Source organism: Aethalodelphis obliquidens, unplaced genomic scaffold (assembly GCF_003676395.1).
Source record: "Aethalodelphis obliquidens isolate GAN/ISIS:26980383/991018 unplaced genomic scaffold, ASM367639v1 scaffold21, whole genome shotgun sequence".
Taxonomy (NCBI): Eukaryota; Metazoa; Chordata; class Mammalia; order Artiodactyla; family Delphinidae; genus Aethalodelphis; species Aethalodelphis obliquidens.
In genome coordinates, this window is record NW_020837965.1 from 28079765 (window position 1) to 28101911 (window position 22147).

The 22147-nt window shown below is 58.9% G+C and overlaps 1 protein-coding gene across 9 annotated transcripts in view; it reads right to left on the reverse strand.

The window, feature by feature from the left end:
• Positions 1-293: 293 nt before the first annotated feature.
• BRF1 (BRF1 general transcription factor IIIB subunit) overlaps positions 294-22147 on the reverse strand; it is a 71799-nt gene continuing 49945 nt past the window's right edge. For 3 of the 9 annotated variants that reach the window (XM_027120794.1, XM_027120789.1, XM_027120797.1), the window contains 13 exons: positions 16672-16821; positions 15518-15611; positions 14190-14328; positions 13808-13847; positions 13402-13494; positions 9156-9425; positions 7545-7606; positions 6903-6984; positions 6703-6758; positions 6096-6352; positions 2678-2729; positions 1964-2138; positions 294-1394 (listed from right to left, as the gene is read on the reverse strand). In XM_027120794.1, the coding sequence (XP_026976595.1) occupies positions 1357-1394; positions 1964-2138; positions 2678-2729; positions 6096-6352; positions 6703-6758; positions 6903-6984; positions 7545-7606; positions 9156-9425; positions 13402-13494; positions 13808-13847; positions 14190-14328; positions 15518-15611; positions 16672-16821 (1508 nt within the window). In that variant the 3' untranslated portion in view covers positions 294-1356. Of the gene's footprint in view, positions 1395-1963; positions 2139-2677; positions 2826-6095; positions 6353-6702; positions 6759-6902; positions 6985-7544; positions 7607-9155; positions 9426-13401; positions 13495-13807; positions 13848-14189; positions 14329-15517; positions 15612-16671; positions 16822-22147 lie in introns of those variants that run through there. The other 6 variants (XM_027120795.1, XM_027120793.1, XM_027120791.1 and 3 more) reach the window with 5 other exon arrangements.

Consider the following 22147-nt stretch of genomic DNA (forward strand, 5'->3'; position numbering starts at 1 on the left):
ACCTCTGGTCCGGCCCACCATCTGCTCCCTGCGCAGTGCAATGAGCCCCCAGCCCGTGAGGCTCCGCTAAGAGCCGCTGCAGCCAAGCAAGCTCTCCTAGTCCCGAGAGGGGCCCAGGGCCAGGATGGCCCCCAGCTGGGAACAGTGGCGCAGGGACTTCCTGTGAGAGTGGACATGTCGCTGATGGCCCCCATCAGTCAAGGCCAGGAGCATGGAGCTTGGAGGGCAGGTACCCCTGCCTCAGCCTCCCTCCTCCAGGGAGCCAGACAGGGAACTGTAGACCACAGACTCAGTGGGTTTCTGCTTAAGGAACGATCTTTCTGTTTCACCAAGCCAACCCTCCACTCCAGCCTTGCAGGAGCCCTGGAGTCCAGGCTGGCTGCATGTTACAGGCCAAGGGGCACAGCCAATGGCCTCAAAACGCCCCCCCCCCCCGCAAACTCTGATGCACTCCGGGAGGGTGCACTCTAGGAGGGGTCTGCCCACCCCAGGGGCGGGGGGGCGCTGGGCCCTGGTGGGGCAGAAGCATCTGCCCTCCCCCCAAGGACACCTCCAGGGAAGCGGTGCCCAAGCCCAGACCGAGAGTGGTCCCTGGGCCTTCCAATGAGGAGGCCCGGCCCGGGAGGCTCTGGGTGGCAGGAACCACCCAGAGCAGGGCTGCCAAGCTCGAGGCCCCTCTGCCGGCCATGCCTCTGTGGACGGCGAGCCTGATCGCAGCTCAGACAGGAAGCACCTCTGGCTCCCTCACCCAGGCCGGCCACGCAGGCTACCCGCGGTGGCTGTGCACGTGTCTGCCGAGTGATGCCGGCTGGCCAAGCAGCCTCTAGGCTCTTCGGTGCAGATCTGTGGGGTCCCCAGGGCCCAGGCAGTGGCTGGGGACTTCGGCTGGAGATACACAATCAATTCTGGACCAGCGGGACACAAAGTGCTTCTCAGACATGGCAAGGAGGTGAGGGGCACAGGGAACCCAGCTCCACACAGGCAGAGGAGGGTCCTGGAGCCCGCCCAGCCCTCCACGCACTTGGACAAGTGGCTGGGGCTCCCTGTGCCTTAGTTTCCTTCCGTGGGACACGACATTGCCGCCTGCAAGGGTTCTTGGGCCGTGAGACCCACCTCTGAGCAGATACAGACAGCTGGTCTGGCTCCCCTTGCTGGGCAGAAACACTCCTCACGTTGCTCAAAACACGGCCGCAACAGACAGCAAGTACCACAAAGGCCGCGTGTGGCTGTGGAAGAGGGCGGCAGGGCCGGCGGGCCGGCACCCATCTTGTCACCAAGTCTCGGCGCTCACGCCTGTGAGCTGGCCCCAGAGGCCCATCTGACCCCTCAGAACACTGCCGGCAGCAAGGTCACGCCTCAGTAGCCATCGTCATCGTCGCCGTCACAGCCGTAATCTGCAAAGCACAAAAGAGTCATGGACACTGAGGGGTGCCGCGTGGTCAAGCAGCCCAGGGGCCGCACGCTGCACCCGCCACCGCCCACCTCGTGAGCGGCGCCCCAGGCCACGGCCGCCCCAGCGAGGCTCCAGCCCCAGCCCCGCAGACCACAGCTGCACGGGCCCCACCACCACTGACGGGGACCACCGCGTCGGTCCCTCCATCTCTGCAGGTCCCGGGCGCAAGCGCCCACGTGAGCGATGCAGAGAGTGGGAACCTTTCTCCTGCTGGACGGGCAGCCCAGAGCCCCCAGTCTGCACAGCAAGCAGGTCCTGGCCAGCTGCTTCTAGCAGCCTGGGCCTCAAAACCAATACAGCCAATCGTAAGACGCCAGTTCAAATTCCCTTCCGAGGTGCAGGCAGGGGCCTGTGCCTCCGCCGGGAGCCCCCACCCCGCCCCGGCCGCTTGCGGAGGCTCTCACCCGCTCACCGTCGCCGCCCATCATCTGCAGGCAGGGGCCTGTGCCTCCTCCGGGAGCCCCCGCCCCGCCCCGGCCCCGGCCGCTTGCCCTTGCAGAGGCCGCTCACCGTCGCCGCCCACCATCTGCAGGGCGCTGACACAGGGCTCCCCATCTTCCTCGTCGGGGTCCTCCTCGTCCGCGTCCTCCTCTGGGTGGTACGACACTGGCCCACTCTCCACCACGACCGCTGTGGGCCTGACGGGCTCGGCTTCCAGGGAGGGGGTACTCGGGAGCAAGGCCTGCTGGCGAGTGGGTGAGCTGGGGACAGAGCATGGCTCCCAGGCCACCGCAGGGGAGTGCTCTCCGGGGCAGGGGGGACACTCCCCACCCTTCAAGAGTGGTCAGCAAGGACACCCGATCCCCCGAGCCTGCCCCTGCAGCTGCCCTGGGACCCCGCAGGGGCCCTGCCTCTCCCTTTTGTTTCCTAGGCCAGACCAGGACCCCAACAATAAGAAGGGAAGACCCTTGAACCCCAAGACAAGGAAAGAGGGAAGGCCACTGACCACGCTGGACCCTGGGACCTGGGCCTGGCTTCCCACACGGAGGATTGCGATGGCCGTGGGCTGGCACACACTGGTGGGCTCAGGCTTTCAGGCCCCGGGCCGCCCCTGGGCCTCAGGCCTCCCCTGGCTGGGCTGGGCTGGGCTGGGCTGGGCTGGGCTGGGACTGCCGGAGCAGCGGTGCTGGCCCTCCCTCCCTGACACGCTGCTCACAGACGCGGTGCTGGGCGTCTGCTCTTTCCCAAGGATCCCTGTCCCCCGGCTATGTCCACACAACGCACCTCTCCCACGGCCACCTTCTTAGCTGGCTGCGTCGACACCATCGGCCTCAACCTGGAAGAGAGCACAGCACCGTGGCCTCAGCCCAGGCTGCACCATTGGCCACGAGGACACGGCCCCGCTGGAAGGCCCGTTCTCTGATGGCAGCATCTGGCCAGATGTAAAGGATGACGGTGTACTGAGGCTCCCATGGCACCACCCTGACTGGGTCTTGTCCACCCAGTGGCTGCGCCTGGGCCCTGAGCGCTGTCCTGTCACCTCCTCCACCCAGGCCTGGCAGCCCACCCTGCCCCGCCCCAGCCCCTGCATTGTCCTTCCCCCGACCCCACCGGCTGGGCAGGTGGCTGGGTGAGTGGGCCGCCCTCTGGGCCTCTTCACGTCTACCCAACAGACACGGCGCAGGCAAGGTTCTTCCCCGGGGCCTGGGCGAGCACTGGGTGCTGGGATGGGGGCGCGGGGAGCCAGAAGCAGCTGGAAATCTGGATTTTTGTATGAAAGCTTCTTTTTAAATGTTGGCAGCAAATTCAAATTTCATTGAAGCCACTCTGCAGGGCGACAGAAGGTCCCTCTGGACAGAACCCCCATGTATTCGTCAATACTTGATGAAGGATTAAAAACTAGAATCACACTGCCCTGCCACCCAGGCACTCCAGGTCCCCCAGGCCAGCTGTTTTCTGAAGCGGTCCTGGGCCATCTGCTCCCTGCCACCTCCCATACTTCCAGGAGAACGTGTAGAGGCTGCGGGCAGCAGCTGCTGTGGGAGACCCCTGTTCAGTCCTCCCACTGGTCCATCCTGAGTTTTCCCTGTTGCTGGAAGAGGAGGAGGGGGAGAGGCACGTTCTAAGACCCAAGCCTGCCCCGCCCCGCCCCACCCCTCCCCTCCCCTCTCCTCCCAGCCTGAGAGCCTTGGTTGCCCCCTCCACCCCACCAGGCCCACAGCACCCCCCCTCAGTGGGCTTGTTCTTCCTCCCTCGGACCCTCCAAACACAAAACTCAAGGCGCTTTCTACACAAAACCCACTGCAAGGGGCCGGGGGCGCACACCAAGGCTCCCCGGATGCCGCTGACCTGCCCAAGTGTGACGGCGGGACTCCCACGGGAGATGAGGCAGGTCCTCCTCCCAGCCCTGGCCGCAGGAGCCGTCCAGACCCAGGGACCCGCCCACCAGACCTGTGTAGGGTGGCCAGGGCAGGGGCAGAACCCATACTGCAGCCACTTCCCTCCAGGGCACAGTTTGAAGGAAGATGGGCGGGGGCAGGGAGGGGGCGCAGGTGATCGAGCTGCACCCACGGCGGCCCCAGCCCCGCACACCCGCTACCCTGGACCCTCCTAGCTATCTGGCCCAGCCCTGCTGTGACGTGCCAATGAACGCTGGGCACACGGGGAGTGGACCCCGTAACAGCCGCCGACAGTGGACACCTGACGGCGGGGGTCTGGCCCGTCAGGCCAGGTCTGCGCAGCCCGCCCCGTGAGGGCGTCGGAAGCAATGGTTCCGGGGTCTCACAGGAAGCCCTCGCTCTACACGGTCTGGGGCTGCAGCCTGGAGGGGACAAGGCGGCAGCTCACGCAAGGCTGTGCCCAAGTTCAGAGGAAGCCCCTCCCACACGGACGGCTCTCCGGGTCCCCACCTGTCACCTGGGGAGACGTGAGCTTGGAGCCACAGCCGTAACAACCTGAGGCCCAGCAGAGAAGTCCAGAGTCCCCAGAACCCAGAAGGCGGGAGCCAGTGGCGTGCTCCCTACCGACCGAGAGCCAGCCTGGCTGGGAGAGCGCGCCGTTAGCGGATGGGGCTCCTGACGTGAGGGCCGGCAGGAGGTGGGTCTGGGTCTCGGGCCCTCCTCTCAAGGCGCATCCGGCAGCCGTCCACACACGGTCCTGCGTGCAGCTGGGTGACTGGCTGGGCCTCTCAGGGGGGTCTGCGAGCACTTGGGGACACGCTCCTCCCTTCAGCCCACAGCCCCAGCCAGCCGGTGGCCTGGAGGACCCGTGGCTGCCCCACAGGGCCACTGCCCCACCACTTTTGCAAATGCACTGCGGGCGCCAGCCACCAAAATGCTCACGGCCGGACGGCGAACACCATGTCCACGAAGGAACAGCCGGACTGTGTGGCCACAGCACCTTCCATTGACAAACACAGGCTGCACCTGAGCTCTGGGAAAGCAGCCCCCCTCACCCCCGTGCATGGTGATGGGGGCAGGGGATGCCGAGCTCGGGGGTGAGGCGCCCCTCGCCAAAGGGCAGGCTGAACAGGACAAGGCTGCCTGCCATGACCCGGGAGCACACGCAGCGGCCACACCGCGTCCAGGCGGGGGGGGGGGGGCGCTTCCCAGGCTCCAGGAGAACGGGCGTGGGCCTCCCCCAGTGCCCACTTTCGTGCCTGTCATCAGAAGGGAGCATGGGGGCTTCCCTGGTGGCGCAGTGGTTGAGAGTCCGCCTGCCGATGCAGAGGACACAGGTTCGTCCCCCGGTCCGGGAAGATCCCACATGCCGTGGAGCGGCTGGGCCCGTGAGCCATGGCCGCTGAGCCTGCGCGTCCGGAGCCTGTGCTCCGCAACGGGAGAGGCCACAACAGTGAGAGGCCCGCGTACCGCAAAAAAAAAAAAAAAAAAAAAAAAAAAGGGAGCACGGAGACACCCAACAGGACCAGGACCAGCTGTCCGGACGCTGACAGGCTGTACTGGGTGCTTGGGGACTTGGGGGCGTGGGGACTCGAGGAACAAGGGAGTGGGGTCACCAAATTACAGAAAAAGTGTCGCAAAAACTGCGAAAAATGATTACTCCCACTTTAGAGAACAGAAATGCAAATCAGAACATCTTTACTTCTCAAATGAGTCAGCACTAGAAAACCGTAGCGACAGAGGAGAGGGGGTGGGGTGGTGGGAGTGCGGCCCCACAGGGCCCTCCCCTCTGGAATCCCCCTCGAGCATAGCCTGGAGCCAGGCTGCGGGCACACCGACCAGCCTGGGCCGCGGCAGGGGCTCTCGGCCTGCGGCGAGGGGCACTGCAGAGCTGCCAGGACCTGGCTCCACAGCGGAGGGGTGGCCCCACCAGCCGCCATCAGGAGGGCCCTGTGGTCGAGCTCGTATTTTCCCCACCCTACCCCACTTGCCCCATCAGTGGTTTGCTCTCCTTCAGCAGAGAGAGCAGCGGGATGGGGGACGGGCAGGCAGTGCGCAGAGCAAGGCGGGGGGCCCTACCGGGAGAAGGGACCCCTGGGGTGGAGAATGGGCCTGGCCCACAAGTCTCTTCAAACAGAACAGACCCCAATGCAGCAGGACCCCTTCCAGGGCTGAAACCCTGCTCAGCTCCTGGCCAGGGCAGCGGGGGCCACGCTGGACACCGACACTGGTTCCCAGCACACACGTGGGGAATGCCCCGCAGCCCCGCGCCCGCCCGACACCCAGCCCGCCTGGCACGGTACCTTTTCCCCACACTGGCCACGGGATCAGCCCCGCTCCTCCTGGCTGGCGTTTTCCGCCGAGACAGCTTCCTGGCGCCAGCCCTCTCCTGAGGCCGGGCGTCCTCCCTGTGTGGGCTGCCCCCGCCCTTGCTGTCGAGGTCCCGGAGCACGCTGTAGTTGATCTTGCTGGAGATCTTCTTCTGCTCCAGCATCTTCTCGATGGCCTCCCCAGCCGTGCTAGCCTGGATCGGCTCCCGTCGCTTGCAAGACTTCTTGGGCTCAATGGAAACACAACATTACGCTTCCTGTAGGTCTTGGTCCTATGAACCTGCCAGGTGCCACTCAGGACGTGGGAGCGGGGCTCAAACAATCGGGGTCGGCTGGGGAGTCTTACTCTCCCTGGAGAGTGGGGCACCCGGGCAGTCCAGCGCTATAGGGGCCACTGGGCAGCTGCAATCTGCCCACAGCCCACCGTGCAGAGCCCCGGCCGGGCTGGGCCCCAAGCAGGCTTTCCCAGGTCACAGGGTGGGGGTGGGGGCTGGCCGGGCGTCTGCCAGTGGGAGGCCAGCACAGCGCAGGTTGGGCGGCCGGGAGCTCTCAGGTCCCTGAGGAAGAGGCCGTGCCCTACCTTGTGCTCCTTGTAGATGCCGAGCTCCCTCTCCTTCGCGATTCTCGCTTCTTTCTCTGAAAGGTCAAGGAGCGGGGTCAGCACGGCTGGCGCCCCAGGGCCCCTGGGCAGGTGGGGGTCCGTGAGGCCCGCGTCCCAGGGCGCCTGGGCGGGTGGGGGTGCATGGGGCCCGCGCTCCAGGGCGCCTGGGGGGCACTCACCCCTCTGCTCCCGCAGGTACTCGGCATTCTCCCGCATCCACAGCTCGGCCTTCACGCGGGCTTCGGCCTCGTTCAGGATGTACTGGGGCAGAGCGCAGCACCAGTCAGAGGGCACGCCCAGAGCTCAGCTCCGCCAACGTGCTCCCCTTCATACACACTGGTCAGGAAGCAGGCCTCTGACCCAAGACGGAACGTGTGTGGAGACCCGGCTAACACCTCGGCGTCCTTCACCCTTTCCAGGCCGGCCTGGGGGCCACATCCATGAACCAACCCCGCAGCCAACGCCCCCCGACTCTTGGCAGTTTGCGGTCCCCCTGGGCACGGGAGCCAGGCCAGCCAGAGCGTAGGGACATAGGTCCCGGAGAAGGAACTGAGGTGAGGGCTCAAGACGCCGACTTAAGAACACGCAGGTGGCCTCAGGCACAAGGTGACTGGTGACAAATCAGGGGAAAGGCTTCCCACCTGCCAGGGAACAAGCACGGCTGGACAAACTGCTAAGAGCCCGTCCGAACGACGGCAGGCCCAGGGGGATAGGGAGCTGTGCCCCCAGCCCACAGGAGCTTCCCAATGGGGCACAGCCCGGCACCCCATGGACCCCAACCAGCACCCCCGGAAAGGCCACTGAGAGCTCACGGCGCTTACCCTGTCAATCTCGAGGTCATCAATGCCACTGAGGTCTAGCTCACCGTCCCCGGAAGCATCTTCTAAAGGGAAGCACAGCCTGGCGTTTAGGGCCGACGTCCAGTTAAATGAACGCATACATCACCTGGGCCGTCTCAGGACTCCGGGGTGCGGCCAAGGGCTTCTAGCACCCGCTTCCTCCAGGCCGCCGGCCGGTCCCGGCCCCACTCCTGCGAGTGCGGGGCAAAGGCCCAGGCGACACCCCAGCACCTTGCGGAGGAGGCGTGATGCTAACTCGGAAGACCTTCCAGTCCTCACGCTCTCCCGTATAGAGCGCTTTTCAGATCAACAAGCCCAAGAGAGGGGACCTTGGAGAGCCTTCCGGGACCACGCTCAGGACACCCCCAAAACCTGTCGGCCACCACCCTCCTGCCCCCGCTGGTCAACAGCACAACCTGCACAGCCCAGAAACCGGGGCTGGCCCTCCTGTGGGCTGGCCCTCCCGTGGGCTGCCCCTCGTCATCCGACGGTTCTCTGCCCCGTCCTGCTGGTTCCAGCCCGACGGGAACTGGGAATGCTCTCCTGCCAGCAGGCTGTCAGGGATGCTCTCCTGTCACGTTGCCGCTCCGCGGCTGAGGCTGGGCGCTCGGACACACCCCCACGCCCCTCTGCGGTCAGCCTTGCTCCCCTTGCTCTCTCAGCTCCAGCCAGCTTGGCCTCTTTCTGTCCAGGTTGCAGTGCCCCCCAGCTGCCTCAAGGCCTTTGCACATGCCCTCTGCTCAGTGCACTGTGGGACCTGCCCCAGGTTCCACTCATATGGCAGCCCTTTTGGGGTACAACCCACGTGTACCTAACTGATGGGCTGGGTCTGTGTCACATCCCTCTCCCCTCTAGACCACCACCGCCAGCAGGGTAGGCGTATGACCGCCCATCGCCACGCCCAGCCACAGGGCACGGGAGGAACACCTGAGCAGCGTCCCTCTCACAGAGGTTCCTTGCACACAGACGACAAGCCCTTGGTGCCCAGAGGAGAGGAAGCAGGGCCCACCTTATGGTGAAAATGCGACAAGACCAAACCCACCGCCCTCCTGGAGCTGCCTGCACACCAGGCCCCCCTGGGGGAGGAAGAGCTGGGCCCCTGCGCAGGCACCCCGGCACTGCAGGCACTGGAGCCCAGCAAGTGACATCCGTCTGACCAGTGGAGATGCCGCCTTTGGCCGACACTTTCCCACCAGGTTGAGTGCAAAGGTGCGGGCAGGGGATGCCAGTCTGTCCCCGTGGCCCCTCTGCACTGAGGCCTCCCGAGTTGCACAGGGGCAGGAAGGAGCCTCCAGCCACAGCCCGGCCTAACTGAGGGCTCTGGTCAGCGGAGGCGGGTCCCGGAGATGCTGACAAGCTCTGTGGCATTCAGGCATCAGCACAGCTGGGGTCACTGACTGCTCACACAGCCTGCAGCAGAGCTGGCAGTGCCCCTCCCAAGCCCACCCTTCTAGGAAGCCCCTCAGAAGCAGCACCTCCAACTCCCACAGGCAGGCGGGGACGACCCAGGCCTGGAAACCCCACCCCACCCGCCCGGAGGAGCCCCCCACCGTCTCTCCATCCCCCCTGTTCCCCCAGTCCCTGGGCACTCACTGGGGTCCCGGCTCTGGGAGGAGATGCACTCTCGAATGGAGTCCGAGATGCCCAGACTGGCCGCAGTGGGCAGAGGGCCGAGCAGGGACTCCAGGGCGGGGGGCCTACCGCCTCCCTCAGGGCCTCCTGCCGCCTCCGAGCTGCCAGGAATGCCTCCACCAAGGAGCTCCTGGTAAAAGTCCTTGTTCAGGTGGCTGGCAGCGGCCTCCAGCTCTTCATCCTCAGCGTCCTCCTCACCAAATAAGCTGGATGTGGTGTCCTCAACGGAGCCTAGGGACACAATTTCACGCACCACGTGTTAACCAGGCAGGAGGCCAGAGGGCCCGCCTGGTGAATAGGAGCGTTTCCGCCCAGCAGCAAAAGGCACTTATTCCAGAAGACACGCCTCGTCCCAAGGACGCCCAACACCCACCTGCCCGTGAACGGGCCTCGGCCCACACCGCACACGCGACGCACAGGTTCACTCAGAAGGGATCAGCTGTGAGCCTAACAGCTAAAACCAGAAACATTCCAGAGAAACAATGGGAAGACAGGTGACTGCGAATTAAACAAAAACTTCTTATACGTGACGCCGAAAGCAGAATCAATAAAGCACTGATAAGTCAGATTTCATCAAAATTGAGAACTCTAGGGCTTCCCTGATGGTGCAGTGGTTGAGAATCTGCCTGCCAATGCAGGGGACATGGGTTCAAGCCCTGGTCTGGGAAGATCCCACATGCTGTGGAGCAACGAAGCCCGTGGGCAACAACTACTGAGCCGGCGCTCTAGAGCCCGCGAGCCACAACTACTGAGCCCACGCACCTAGAGCCCATGCTCAGCAGCAAGAGAAGCCCGTGCACCACAACGAAGAGTAGCCCCCGCTCACTGCAACGAGAGAAAGCCCACATGCAGCAACGAAGATGCAACGCAGCCAGAAATAAATAAATTAATTAATTAATTTAAAAAAAAAAAACGAAGACAGTTACACGAATGTTCACAGCGGGTTACGTGCAACAGTCCAAGACTGGAAATAATCCCAGGGTCCTTCCACCCAGGACTGGGTGCACTCGGGGACCACCACTCCACAAAGAGGGCTGATCTAGCGACGGATGGCTCACAACTACACCGAGTGAAAAAGCCAGGAGAGAAACAGGGTACACACTACACGATCCCACGTACGTAAACAACATGACTAATTTCCAGCGATAGGAGGCAGCTGCACACCGGGGTGGGCACTCGCCAGGGCCTGGGCCTGGAATACACACCCCCGACCACGCGCACAGCTCCCTCACACCCTCTCGGCCCCTTGCTTGGAAGCCCACGCCATTACCATGTGTGTCACCAGACATCCCACAGGAGGGCCAGCAGAGGGAGGACATCGGTCAGTCCACTCTGTCCGCCGTGGGGTCCCAGGGCCCAGCGCCCTGCACGCACGCGACACGTCCTCCGCAGGGAAGGACTCGTACCTGCGTCCGTGGCCCACGTCCTCCTCCACCCCTCCTCCAGCCCAGCCTCCGTCCTCACCGCAGAGAAGGGGACGCGGGAGCTGCGGCTTCCTCGCCAGGGCTGGAGGCTCAGGGGCTGTTCGCGAGGCGGCAACGGATCCGAGGAGCAAGACCCGCGGCCAAGGCGGGCCAGGCCCGGCCCTTCTTGAGACAACGGACGCAACGTGGAGCTGGTCCAGATAACCAAACCCAGGGGCATGGAGGAGGACACGTCCCCGACGGTCTCCCCAGAAGGGAAGCGTGTGAAAAGCTGGAACTGGAGCAGGAGATGAGTGGCCCCTCCACAGCGCCCGGTAAGCGCGACGGCGGCCACTGGCAGCCGGGCGCGGGCAGGAGAGCGAGCCCGCATCCTCGCCACGGCTGGGCAGGTGCGAACAGGTGCTGCCCGAGAAACAGAGGGCTGAAGAAACCACGTGAAGGACACCACTGGGACAAAAGCCAGAGCTTCCCAAGGTCCAGAGAACAGCAAGCAGAAAGGCACCTGAGCAGACATAAAAGAACTCGTTTCCACTGCTGGGAGAGAAAAAGCTCGCAGGCTGGGTCAGAAAGCAGAGCCCGATTCTCTGCTTCTAGAAGAGGAGGACACGGACGGAAGAGGTGCGGCAGGCAGAGCAGGGACCACCAGGCGTGCCCCCAGGCCGCGGAGGGCGCCAGGAACCAAAAACAAGCCAGCCTCAGCTAAAACACGGCGGCCACCGTCAAAACTGACGACGTGACCAGTGAGACGCCCCGACAGACACAGAGCCCAGCCCAGCTGGATGGGAGCAGAGGGGGCCTCCTCCCAAGCACCACTGGTGTCTCCAACCAGCGCACCTGAGTCGATGGCACAAGGGAGGGACAGCGCCAGCAGCACACCCGGCCGCGACGCGGTACGTGTGGAAGTTAACAACAAAATCAGAAAGCAAAAGCCCCCGCCCCAACTCTTAACCCCCTCACTTGACTCTTAGCACCAAAGACAAATGTACGCCGCGACTGTGAGTGGCGCGAAGCGTCTGGTGCCAGGACGGCGGGTCGCAGCTCCGACGACGCTCGGGCCCTGCCCTGCATGCGTGCGTCAGAGGGAACCAGCCTGGCAGCAACCTCAGTTTACAGCAAGGAGAGAAGCTGTGAGGAGGACAGAGCAGACGGAAGCGGAAATCACCAACAGTGTACAGGAAGGCAGCAGGCCTCATAAATCAGTGCAAGAGCTGCTTGAATGGGAAATCAACAACCTAGCTAGGTTAAAAAACACAGAAACAAACTATGCAGAACAAGAAAGGATAAAAATGAAATCAACCAGAGAAACAATAAAGGCAAAAGTATCGTAAGATACAAGTTTGTCCAAACCTGTGCCTGGATGGGACGCTGTGGCAGCCTGAGAACAGAGAGGCACACCGTCTGGCCAGGCAAGGCCTTCCCAGAACCACGGGACACTGTGGAAATGACGGATCACATTCATCGACCCAGGAAAACCCTGGGTTTCTCTCCGCAGACCCTGCAGACATCAGAAACACTCCCCGACGGCTGAGACAGGACGGTTCAGTGAAAACGGCGGTGGGTGTTTCCTTTACAGGACAATGTGCTATTTCAGCCCAAAGCGTGTGGTGTGTGTCCCGGGCAGCACAGAGGCCTTGCAGGGAAGCCGGATGACGTGCCCGTTGTCACAGGCAAGACTCAGCATGGTCTTTAAGGGTCAAGCAATGGACTAGGCAAGAGCTAGAAAGGAGGGGCCTAAAAATCGTGAAGGGCAGTAAAACACCACTATCTGTAGACGACCTAACTCACCAATTACTTGAATAATCCAATGATGAACTGAGAAGTACTAAGAGCAGTAACAGAATCCCTAACATACAGGAGCATGAAAGCAGCACCTAGAAATCAGCATCTTCCACAAACACCGCCGTTGAAGACGCCACTTATGGCAGCAACAGAGAAGGCAGTGCGGCTGGGACCCGAAGCACCTGAGGCAAGGCCTCAGACTCGGAAGAAAACCCCCGGGAGGGAGACACCCCACTCTCGCTCTCGGGGGGAGGAGGCGCCAACCTGCCCCAGGTGATCGACAGAGTGGAGAGCTGGGCTGGCGCAGGCAGCGGCCAGGATGACTCTAAAGATCGGGCGAGAAAGTGAACAAGGGCAGCTACAAACCCCAGGGAAGAGGCGGTGAGCAGGTGCTCGCCCTCCAGACTGGATGACTGATGGAACCGACGCTTACTCAGCACCCGTCCCTGTCCTGTGAGCCAGAGAGGGGGTGGGAGGGCGCCGGCCGCGGACCCGCAGCGCGTGAGCGGAGGGGGCGCCCCGAACCAGCCGGGGTGTCCCTGGAGCACGGCAAGGGAGGCAACGTGGGAGAAATGGAAACCACACGTGCACAAAGAGATCTGTCCGAGGGGGCTCACGGCAGCTTCGCGAGGCCCCAAACCAGAAACGGGGGTGCACAAGAGCTGCGATGGGACGCGGGGAGAGGCGGCAGCGGGGAGGGCTGTGTGGGCCGCGGCCATGGGAGCAGGGCGCGCTCTTTCCCACAGGCAGCGTCTGCCAATGAGTACCCTGAGGGCAAGGGGGACAGGAGACTGGTCTGGAAGACTCGGCCGCCCCGGAGCTGCTGGGGGCAGGGTGGCTCGGGGTGTCCTGGGAGCAGCTGACGCCCAGCTTGGTGCGTGGAGGCCTGGGGCGGGGGTGGAGCCAAGAGACAGGACGCACGGCCACGGTGGGGGCGGCAGGAGGGGCAGGTGCCGGACACGGGTGAACCGAGCCAGTGGGCGAGGAGACGTGGCTGGACTCACCATCTTTTGTCAGGCTGGCAAGGGCCCCCTTTGCCTTTGGCCGGCTGTTTTCTAGTTCAATCTCAATTGCGTCCTGGTAGCTGGATATTTCACCTGAAGCAATAAATTAACAGCAAAATGTAAGCACAGGGGACTTCCCTGGTGGCCCAGCGGCTAAGACTCTGCGCTCCCAGTGCAGGGGGCCCGGGTTCGATCCCTTGTCAGGGAACTAGATCCCACATGCGTGACGCAACTAAGGAGCCCGTGAGCCACAACTAAGGAGCCTGTCTACCACAACGAAGACCCAGTGGAACCAAACAAACAAAGAAACAAATAAATAAATAAAATGTTTTTTTTTTTGAAAGCAAGCATACAGTCCGTTCCTGTAAGGACCTGAAGCACCCGCACATTAAGATGGGCTGCTTACCTTCCACCTCCTCCAGCTGTTTTGACAGGACCTGTTCCAGCTGAAAAGGCACAGAACGAATGCATTTAATGAGAGGAGCGAGAGCGGTGCCTGCCAGTACCCGGAGGCCTCTCGACCCCAACACAGGTCCCCAGCCTGACGAGAGGGACTCGGGCTTCAGGCCCCCAGAGACATGAGCACCAGGGCCCTCAGGAAGGCGGCTTGCCCCGGAAACTGTATGGGATGCACTGAGCGGGGGGTCTGGGGAGACCCCATCAGCAGATGAGATGGCTCGGGGCCCAGGAGGGACTGCGCTCAGTGTGGTGCACCCTGGCCCCCCCTTCAGTCTTCGTAGCTAAGCCACTGTTGTGAAGGAAGAGCAGGAAACGGGCGTGCGGCCCACCTGCTTCATCCGCAGCTTCCTCTGCCCAGCTGTGTACGACGGGGGGTCGCACTCCTCTTCCAAGTCGACCTTCATGAACTCGTCCACAGTCAGCTGACTGGTGGGGGTATCTTCAAACTCCGTGAGCCTGAAACAGACGCTTGAAAGGGAAGATGGTGCCCGAGAACAGCCCTCAAACCAGCACCCAGGGCTTCCCTGCTGGCAAAGGGGCTGGGAATCCGCCTGCCAATGCAGGGGACACGGGTTCGAGCCCTGGTCCAGGAAGATCCCACATGCCGCGGAGCCACTGAGCCCACGAGCCACAACTACTGAGCCCGCGTGCCACAACTACTGAAGCCCACACGCCTAGAGCCCATGCTCCGCAACAAGACAAGCCACCGCGATGAGAAGCCCGTGCACCGCAACGAAGAGTAGCCCCCATTTGCAGCAACTAGCGAAAGCCCACGTGCAGCAAAGACCCAACACGGCCAAAAAATAAATAAAACAAATTTAAAAAAACCCAGCACCCCGTTTACAAAAGTCCCTCAGGGGTGCTGGTTCCCAGGCCCAGCACCCTGCCACACACAGCTGTGAGCACAGGCCCGGGGGCTGTCCGGCAGCCTCTCAGCCCCTACTCTATCCTGCCGATAGCTTGGGCCCCAGGGAGAAAAAAGCATGGCACCCTCATTGCTCCCACAGGTAGACTCAAGAAGGCCCCAGAAGGAAGGCGGCTGAGCCACGGGTCCCAGGCGGGCAGGGCTCCTGCACTGCAGTGTGCCCGGCCACAATTAATTCTTGTCCGTTTCCTACATTTTATACAATCTTCAAAATGTTCAACAAAAAAATTTTTAAAGAGAACCAGAGTTCAAATAAGCAAAATAAATTTCCCTCTGCCTTTGAAAACTGCCACAGGATATGATCTCAGTTGAAAGACAGCCATCAAGAGCTCCAGACTCAGGGTAAATACCCTGGGCTGACGGCTGTGCCAGCGACTCTGGGCCGGCGCCTCTCTCGCCACAGTCCACGTGGAGCTCCGCTGGAGCTGCCGTAATGACCCTGTGAACACGGCACCCAACGCAGGGGCTCGCCCGACCACTCCGTTACAGGGACACAGTGGCCCTCTGCTGGAGCCTGGCTTCCTCCAGAGAGACCGGTCACTCAGGCTGCACCAGCCAGGACACAGGCGAGGCCACTCTCAGTACCTGTTTCCTGACCTGTGAGTCAGGGTGACTTTTCAAACCACTGTCCACCTCGACACAGGGTGGAAGAAAGGGTCCACCACTTGGACGGACTGAGACGCTGTGCAGGGAAGCCTGCCCAAGCCCCCGGCTGTGACAAGAGCGACCCACCTCTTGCGCAGTGTGGATTCGCACACCTTGACCACGCTGATGACCTCTTTGACCGTTCTCCGGAAATCATGCATCCTAGCTGCAACTAGAAGTGCTGGAAAGGAACACAATGGAGAATTCAGAAACAGGGTGCTCCTGTCCAAAACAGGACCGATCCCGTGCGCAGAGGGCTGATGACCCCATAGTGCGACCAGCTGGAAAGACAGTGCCAGAGGGTGCTCTGGGAGCCCCTGGGGCGACACCGTCCTCCTCACCTTACTGTGGGCGGTGCTGCACCGTCTGCACGACTGTCAGAACACCTAAGATCCACCAACCGCTTTGCAGGCAATTATACAATAATTTTTAAAAACGTAAGAAGTACCGCACATTCCCTTTTTAAATGCGAGAAAAATTAAAATACATTTTTTGAGAACTTTGTGTAAACCTCTCAAAGCAAACGAGTGAACTCTGAGGTGACCTGTGTGAGAAACGCTGGCTGGTGATGGACAAGCCAGGGATCGGGGAGAGAGGGAGTGGGCCCGGGTGTGCTGTGCCGGTGACCACAACTGGCTGGACCCTAAGAGGCGCCCAGATTCTGGACTGCAAACTCGGGAGTTGGGCTTAGAGATGGAAAATGCATCTCAGGAAGCACTGATCCTGCTGGCTGCTGAGCGCTCTGGAAAGGAGTGGACTCGACCTTGTGGACCAAGGTAAGAGGCTAAGAGGAAGGGTAACGGCCCTCCTGGGGAGGGGCTCCAGGTCCAGGGAGCGTCAGGAACAGAGCAGGAGGGCCGTCTGTGGGCTGCTGCCACCTGGAGGGGAGATGAGACAACTGTCCTTTGGGGAACAGGGAGCTAGCCCGAAAGCCCGGGGTGCCCTCTGCAGCAATGACTCAGCACGGCTGCACCTCAACATTCAAGCCTGGGGTCAAGGCCAGGAAGCCTGGCAGCCCGCTTGGCCTCTGAGGGTCCTGCCTGCTCCCCAAGACAGAGGGGAGGCCAACAGGAAGCAGGTGGAAGTCCCCGAGGGCCGGGTGAGGGCCGGGCAAGCGAGGCCAGCAGGCAGCCCTGGTGACAGCCCACTACCTACCGGCTCGGCCTGCTGAAGAGTCGGGACAGAAAGCACCCGCACACTGGCAGCGGGATGCAGCCAGCGCGACTCCGAGGCCGCCTTACCTGCCCCACAGAGGCCCGAAGGGCGCCGGCCCGTGTGCATCCAGTCCCTCTTCATCCTCTGCAGGAGCCTCAGGGCCGTCATGGACACCTCGTGGTTCTTGTCACCGAACTCCAGCAGGTGGGCGAAGCGCGGGATGTACAGGCAGGGGTCTGCGGAAGACACGCACCTCAGCCAGCCGTACGCGCCCTGGAACAGGAGTGTGCAGCGCCAGGAGGCCCTGCGGTGCATGTGCTCCACATCTGGCAGCACACGGAAACCCACCTGGTGCGACAGGTGCCCCCCCGCCCCGCCCTTCCACTGCACAGGCTCCCCAGGGCCCCTTTCCTCCGACACGAGCCCCCCTCCTGGACACGCAGCCTCCTGGAGCAGCTGTAGACACTGCGGCCGGGTGGCTGCTGCACCCAGAGTGGAGCCGGTGGGCAGGACGTGCGTGCCCTGCCACGTGACATGGGGGCCCCAAGCCTGCGTACACATCGCACACACTCCTGCAGACACATACACAAAACCCAGCTGCTTCATTTGGCAGTTCGTGGACTGCTGTGAGTCAGCCAATTTTTTACGTACGTATTTTCTGCACTTACTTTTGTGTAATGCCAGCTTATATCGTCTGCCCTCCTGTCTACGGGCGTGTGCACCTCTTCAGATGAACACGTCTCTCACTAAGGGAGCGTCAGCCCGGCTCAGGAGGGACCAGAGCCGCCTGCACACACACCCTCTCCCTCCTTACCAGCACTTCCTCACGCAGCTTTGGGCTAGAAGCTTCACAGAGCGGGCAAAAACCACCAAGTAATTTACTCAATTCAGCTAAGCGTCTGGATTGCCATAGGCAACTGAAGGAACCCTACAGAGCTCTATGACAGAGAATAGCGGGGTGAGACCTCCTTTGGACAAGATCATCCAGGAAGGTTGTGCTCAGGGGGCCGTGGCGGAGGCCCGAGGAGGGGGTTCCAGGAGGGAACGGGTTGGCCTGGAAGCAGGTGTGTACAGGCGGACGGAGGAGGATGAAGGGCAGGTCGGGAAGACCCTGGGAGGCACAGGAGGAAAGGGAACTGGTCAGCTCATCTCTGACACCCCCAACAGCAGCGCAAGCAGGTGTGTCAGAGACCCCAGCTGTTTGCCAACACCCAGCACCAACCTTCTGGGCCCCAGCCTGCCCACTTCTCCTGGCCTCCCTACATCTACAGGGCATTCATGACTGAGCTCTGGTCCCTGGAAGCCCCATAGATCCTACGAGCACCTCTTCCATCCCTGCCGGCCTTGGCTCACATACAGGACCCACAGAAGGTTTCTGAGGCCACAGCGATTGGCAGCCACCCCTGAAGCAGCCTGGGTTGCCCGGGACCGCATGGATTCAGGCGGACACTCCCCTGCACTGACCGAGGAGGCTGTGGTGGCGTAGGGAGCGGAACAGTGCCTCTTGGTTGCCTTATGCCAGCCGGATCCTAACAGCCACCCAGCTCAACCCAGCCAACACAGTGTAGAAATTAATAAGGGCAACCTCGAGTAAAACGGAGGCAGGACGCTCCCACACCAGGCCCTCCTTCCCAGCTTGCTTTGCGCTTCTGGGCAGGAAGAAGCTGGTGCGCTACCCGGGGAAGAGGAAGGAAGATTTTCTCCCGGCCCAGCAACAGCCCAGCCAATGAGAAACCGCCACACCCTCAACTCTCACTTTCCTCCAATGGAGACGGGAAAACTTTCAAAGCAGCCCCGCCCAACTTCCTCCCCCCCCCCCCCCCCCCGCCCCCCAATAAAGGAAGGCTCCTCTCCATTGTTGCAGGACTTGCTTGTGGTTTGCTATAGCTTGCGGGTCCCGAACTGCAATTCCCCTGCCTCTCCCGAGTAAACTCATGTTGCTGGTAACGTAACTGGCTGTTTTAGGTTGACAACAGGCAGCTACTACCACTTAACCCCCTTTTCAGAGACGACAAGGTGGCCAAGATGGGGCAGAGTCAGTCGAGCCCAGGCATTCTGGAGCTACACCTACTTCCACTGTGGGTGTTTTGTTTTGGGTTGGTTTGGGGTTTTGGAGGGTTATTTGGTTGCTTAAGATATTATTGGGAGAAAACATATTTTAAAAATATAATTGCTAAGGTTTCTAGTTATATACAATAAAACAAAACCCATCAGAACTGGGGATTAAATTAAAAGCACATTAAAAGATCTCATCCTGATTTGGGTGGAACTTTGACGCTGATTAGTTCTTGAAATAGAAAACTGTAGTACTGGTAAAAATTTCAAGGCAAACATGCCAGCAGTCTGGGATAGGTGTGGAATGGACTGGGGCATTTAAAGTAGGGAGAAGAAAAAAAAAACTAGGAGAAAACAACAAACCACAAGTATAGATCCCACAATGTAAGTTAAATTCCCTAATCAGCTTGCACAAAAGCGCTAAAACCAGGATATGGTGTTTACAAGAGACACTTAAAAATAATGCAAAAAGGTGAAGATCAAAAGGCTATGCTGGGACCCATGAAGCAGGTCACCAGGAGAAAAAGGGCAGCTGTGAAGGGAGCAGCAACACGGGACTCAGGGCAAGGGATCACTGCAAGGGACACAGACGAATGTTTCTTATGATGGAAAGAACAAGATAATCTTAAAGAAGGCAGGACAGTCCCAAATCTGTAGACACACCGGGAAAGAGAAAGCATTAAATAAAGCACAAAGTGTTGCAAACAGAAATTTCCACGCTTGATATGAGATTTTAACATAACCACAATGATACGAGATTTTTAACACAATTCCCTCAAATTTGACAGACTGGCTTAGGGGAAAAAAAAGACCAAATGGGGAACTGGATGCCATCACCATAGGCTCAATTTAACAAATATATTTTAAAGTCAGTACCTTACAAAAAGTAATCATTCTTTTCCAAAGTCTGTGGAACAGTTATGAAAATTGACCGTGTATTAAAGAACAAAGAAACCCTCCCTACATCCCAGAGAACAGAAATATCACAGGACGTGCCCTTTGACCTCAAGGGCAAGAAAACTAAAAATTAGCAAGACAAGGGTACACAGCCCCCTCACCTCCAGACAAACTATTAGGAAATTAAAGAACAATTTTCTAGGTAACTTAACAGACTTAAGTGCTTAGGTAAGGACAAAATAATGAACTAAGTAGTTAAATAAAAAACTGACAAAGTGAAATATTTAAAACAGGCAAAAAAGAAGACTTAAATAGACATTTCTCCAAATACAATATACAGCTGTCCAACCGGCACATGAGAAACTGCTCAACATCACTAATTATTACAGAAATGAAAATCAAAACTCCAACGAGGCACCACCTCATAACAGTCAGAATGGCCATCAACAAAAAAAACTTTACAAATAATAAATGCTGGAGAGGGTATAGAGAAAAGGGAACCCAGAACCCTCCTACCCTGTTGGTGGGAATGTAAATTGGTACAGCCACTATGGAGAACAGTATGGAGGGTCCTTAAAAACCTAAAAATATAGTTACCATATGACCCAGCAATCACAATCCTGTGCATATATCAGGAAAAGATACATGCACCTCGACGTTCACAGCAGCACTATTCACAGTAGCCAAGATGTCCATTGAGAGGGGAGTGGATGAAGATGTGGTACACATATACAATGGAATATTAATCAGCCATAAAAAAGAAAAAGAGACTTCCCTGGTGGCACAGTGGTTAAGAATCCACCTGCCAATGCAGGGGACATGGGTTCGATCTCTGGTCTGGGAAGATCCCACATGCCACGGAGCAACTAAGCCCGTGCGCCACAATTACTGAGCCTGCGCTCTAGAACCTGCGAGCCACAACTACTGAGCCCGTGTGATGCAACTACTGAAGCCCACACGCCTAGAGCCCGTGCTCCGCAACAAGAGTAGCCACCGCAATGAGAAGCCCCTGCTCCCGCAGCTAGAGAAAGCCCACGTGCAGCAATGAAGACCCAATGCAGCCAAAAAATTTTTTTAAAATAAGGAAATAATGCCACTTGCAGCAACATGGATGGACGTAGAGATTATCATACTAAGTGAAGTAAACCAGAAAAGGACAAATACCATGTGATGTTGCTTATATGTGGAATATTAAAAAATACAAAAGAGATACAAACCAACTTATTTACAAAACAGAAAGAGACTCACAGCCATAGAAAACTTATGGTTACCAAAGGGGAAGGGGCGGGGGATGGAGGTGGGGATTAACACATATACACCATTATATATAAAATAGATAACCAGTAAGGACCTACTGTAAAGCACAGGAAACTATACTCAATATTTTGTAACAGCCTATAAGGGAAAAGAATCTGAAAAAGTACACATATATATGTATATACATATTTATCTATATATAATTGAATCAAGGTGCTGTACACCTGAAACATGATATTGTAAATAACTATACTTCAAAAAAAGCTAACTAAAAAAAAAGATTACATGAGCGTTGCAAAGCGGGCTAAAAAAGGGGAAATGGAAATATTACTTCTAAAGCCAAATGAAACATTAAAAAAAAAGGTTAAAAACCTCCATCTTAAGAAAAAAATTAATACAGGAAAAAAGAAGTAATAAAGAAAAGTAAATGTATAAGTAAATTATTTTCACCAAGAAAAGAATTTTAGGAGATAAAACCAAAAACACTATGGTGCTGGTACAAAGACAGATATATAGACCAATGGGACAGAATACAGAGCTCAGAAACAAACTCACACATGCACGGTCACATGATCTCTGATAAGGGTGCCAAGACTACACAATGGGGACAGGGTAACGTCTTCAACAAATGGTGCTGGGAAAACTGGACACCCACATACAAGAGAAAAAAGATGGACCCTTATCTCACACATCATATACAAAACTCAACTCCTAATGAATTAAAGACCTAACCGTACGACATGAAACTGTAAAACTCCTACAAGAAAACGTCGGGGAAGAGCATGACATTGGAATGTGCAATGACTTCTTGAATATGACACCAAAAGCACAGGCAACAAAAGCAAAAACAGACAAATGGGACTATACCAAACTTAAAACCCTCTGTGCAGCAAAGGAAACAGTCAACAGAGTGAAAAATGCCACCTACAAAACAGGAGGAAGTGTTTGCAAATCATGCATCCGGTAAGGGATGAATCTCTAGAATATGCAGAGAACGCCTAAATCTCAGCAATGACAAAACCAACCCGATTCAAAAAGAGACAAAGGAGTCCAAGGGACTTCTCTCCAGAGACACAGAGGTGGCCAACAAGCACCTGACGCGGTGCTCCACATCACTGACCGTGAGGGACTCAAACCCACCGTGAGACAGCACTTCACCTGTTAGTTAGGACGGCCGCCCAGGGGGTCGTCTCTCCGGGAGTTCATCCCGTCCCTTCCGCCCCTGACAGTCCCACGGACTCCGGACAGCACAGGCGCGCAGGCTGCAGGGTGGGCCTCGAAGAGGGGCAGCCCCTACGTAGGAGCTCGGACCACGCCAAGATCACCAAAGCCGCCGCCGGCCGTCCCGCCGCG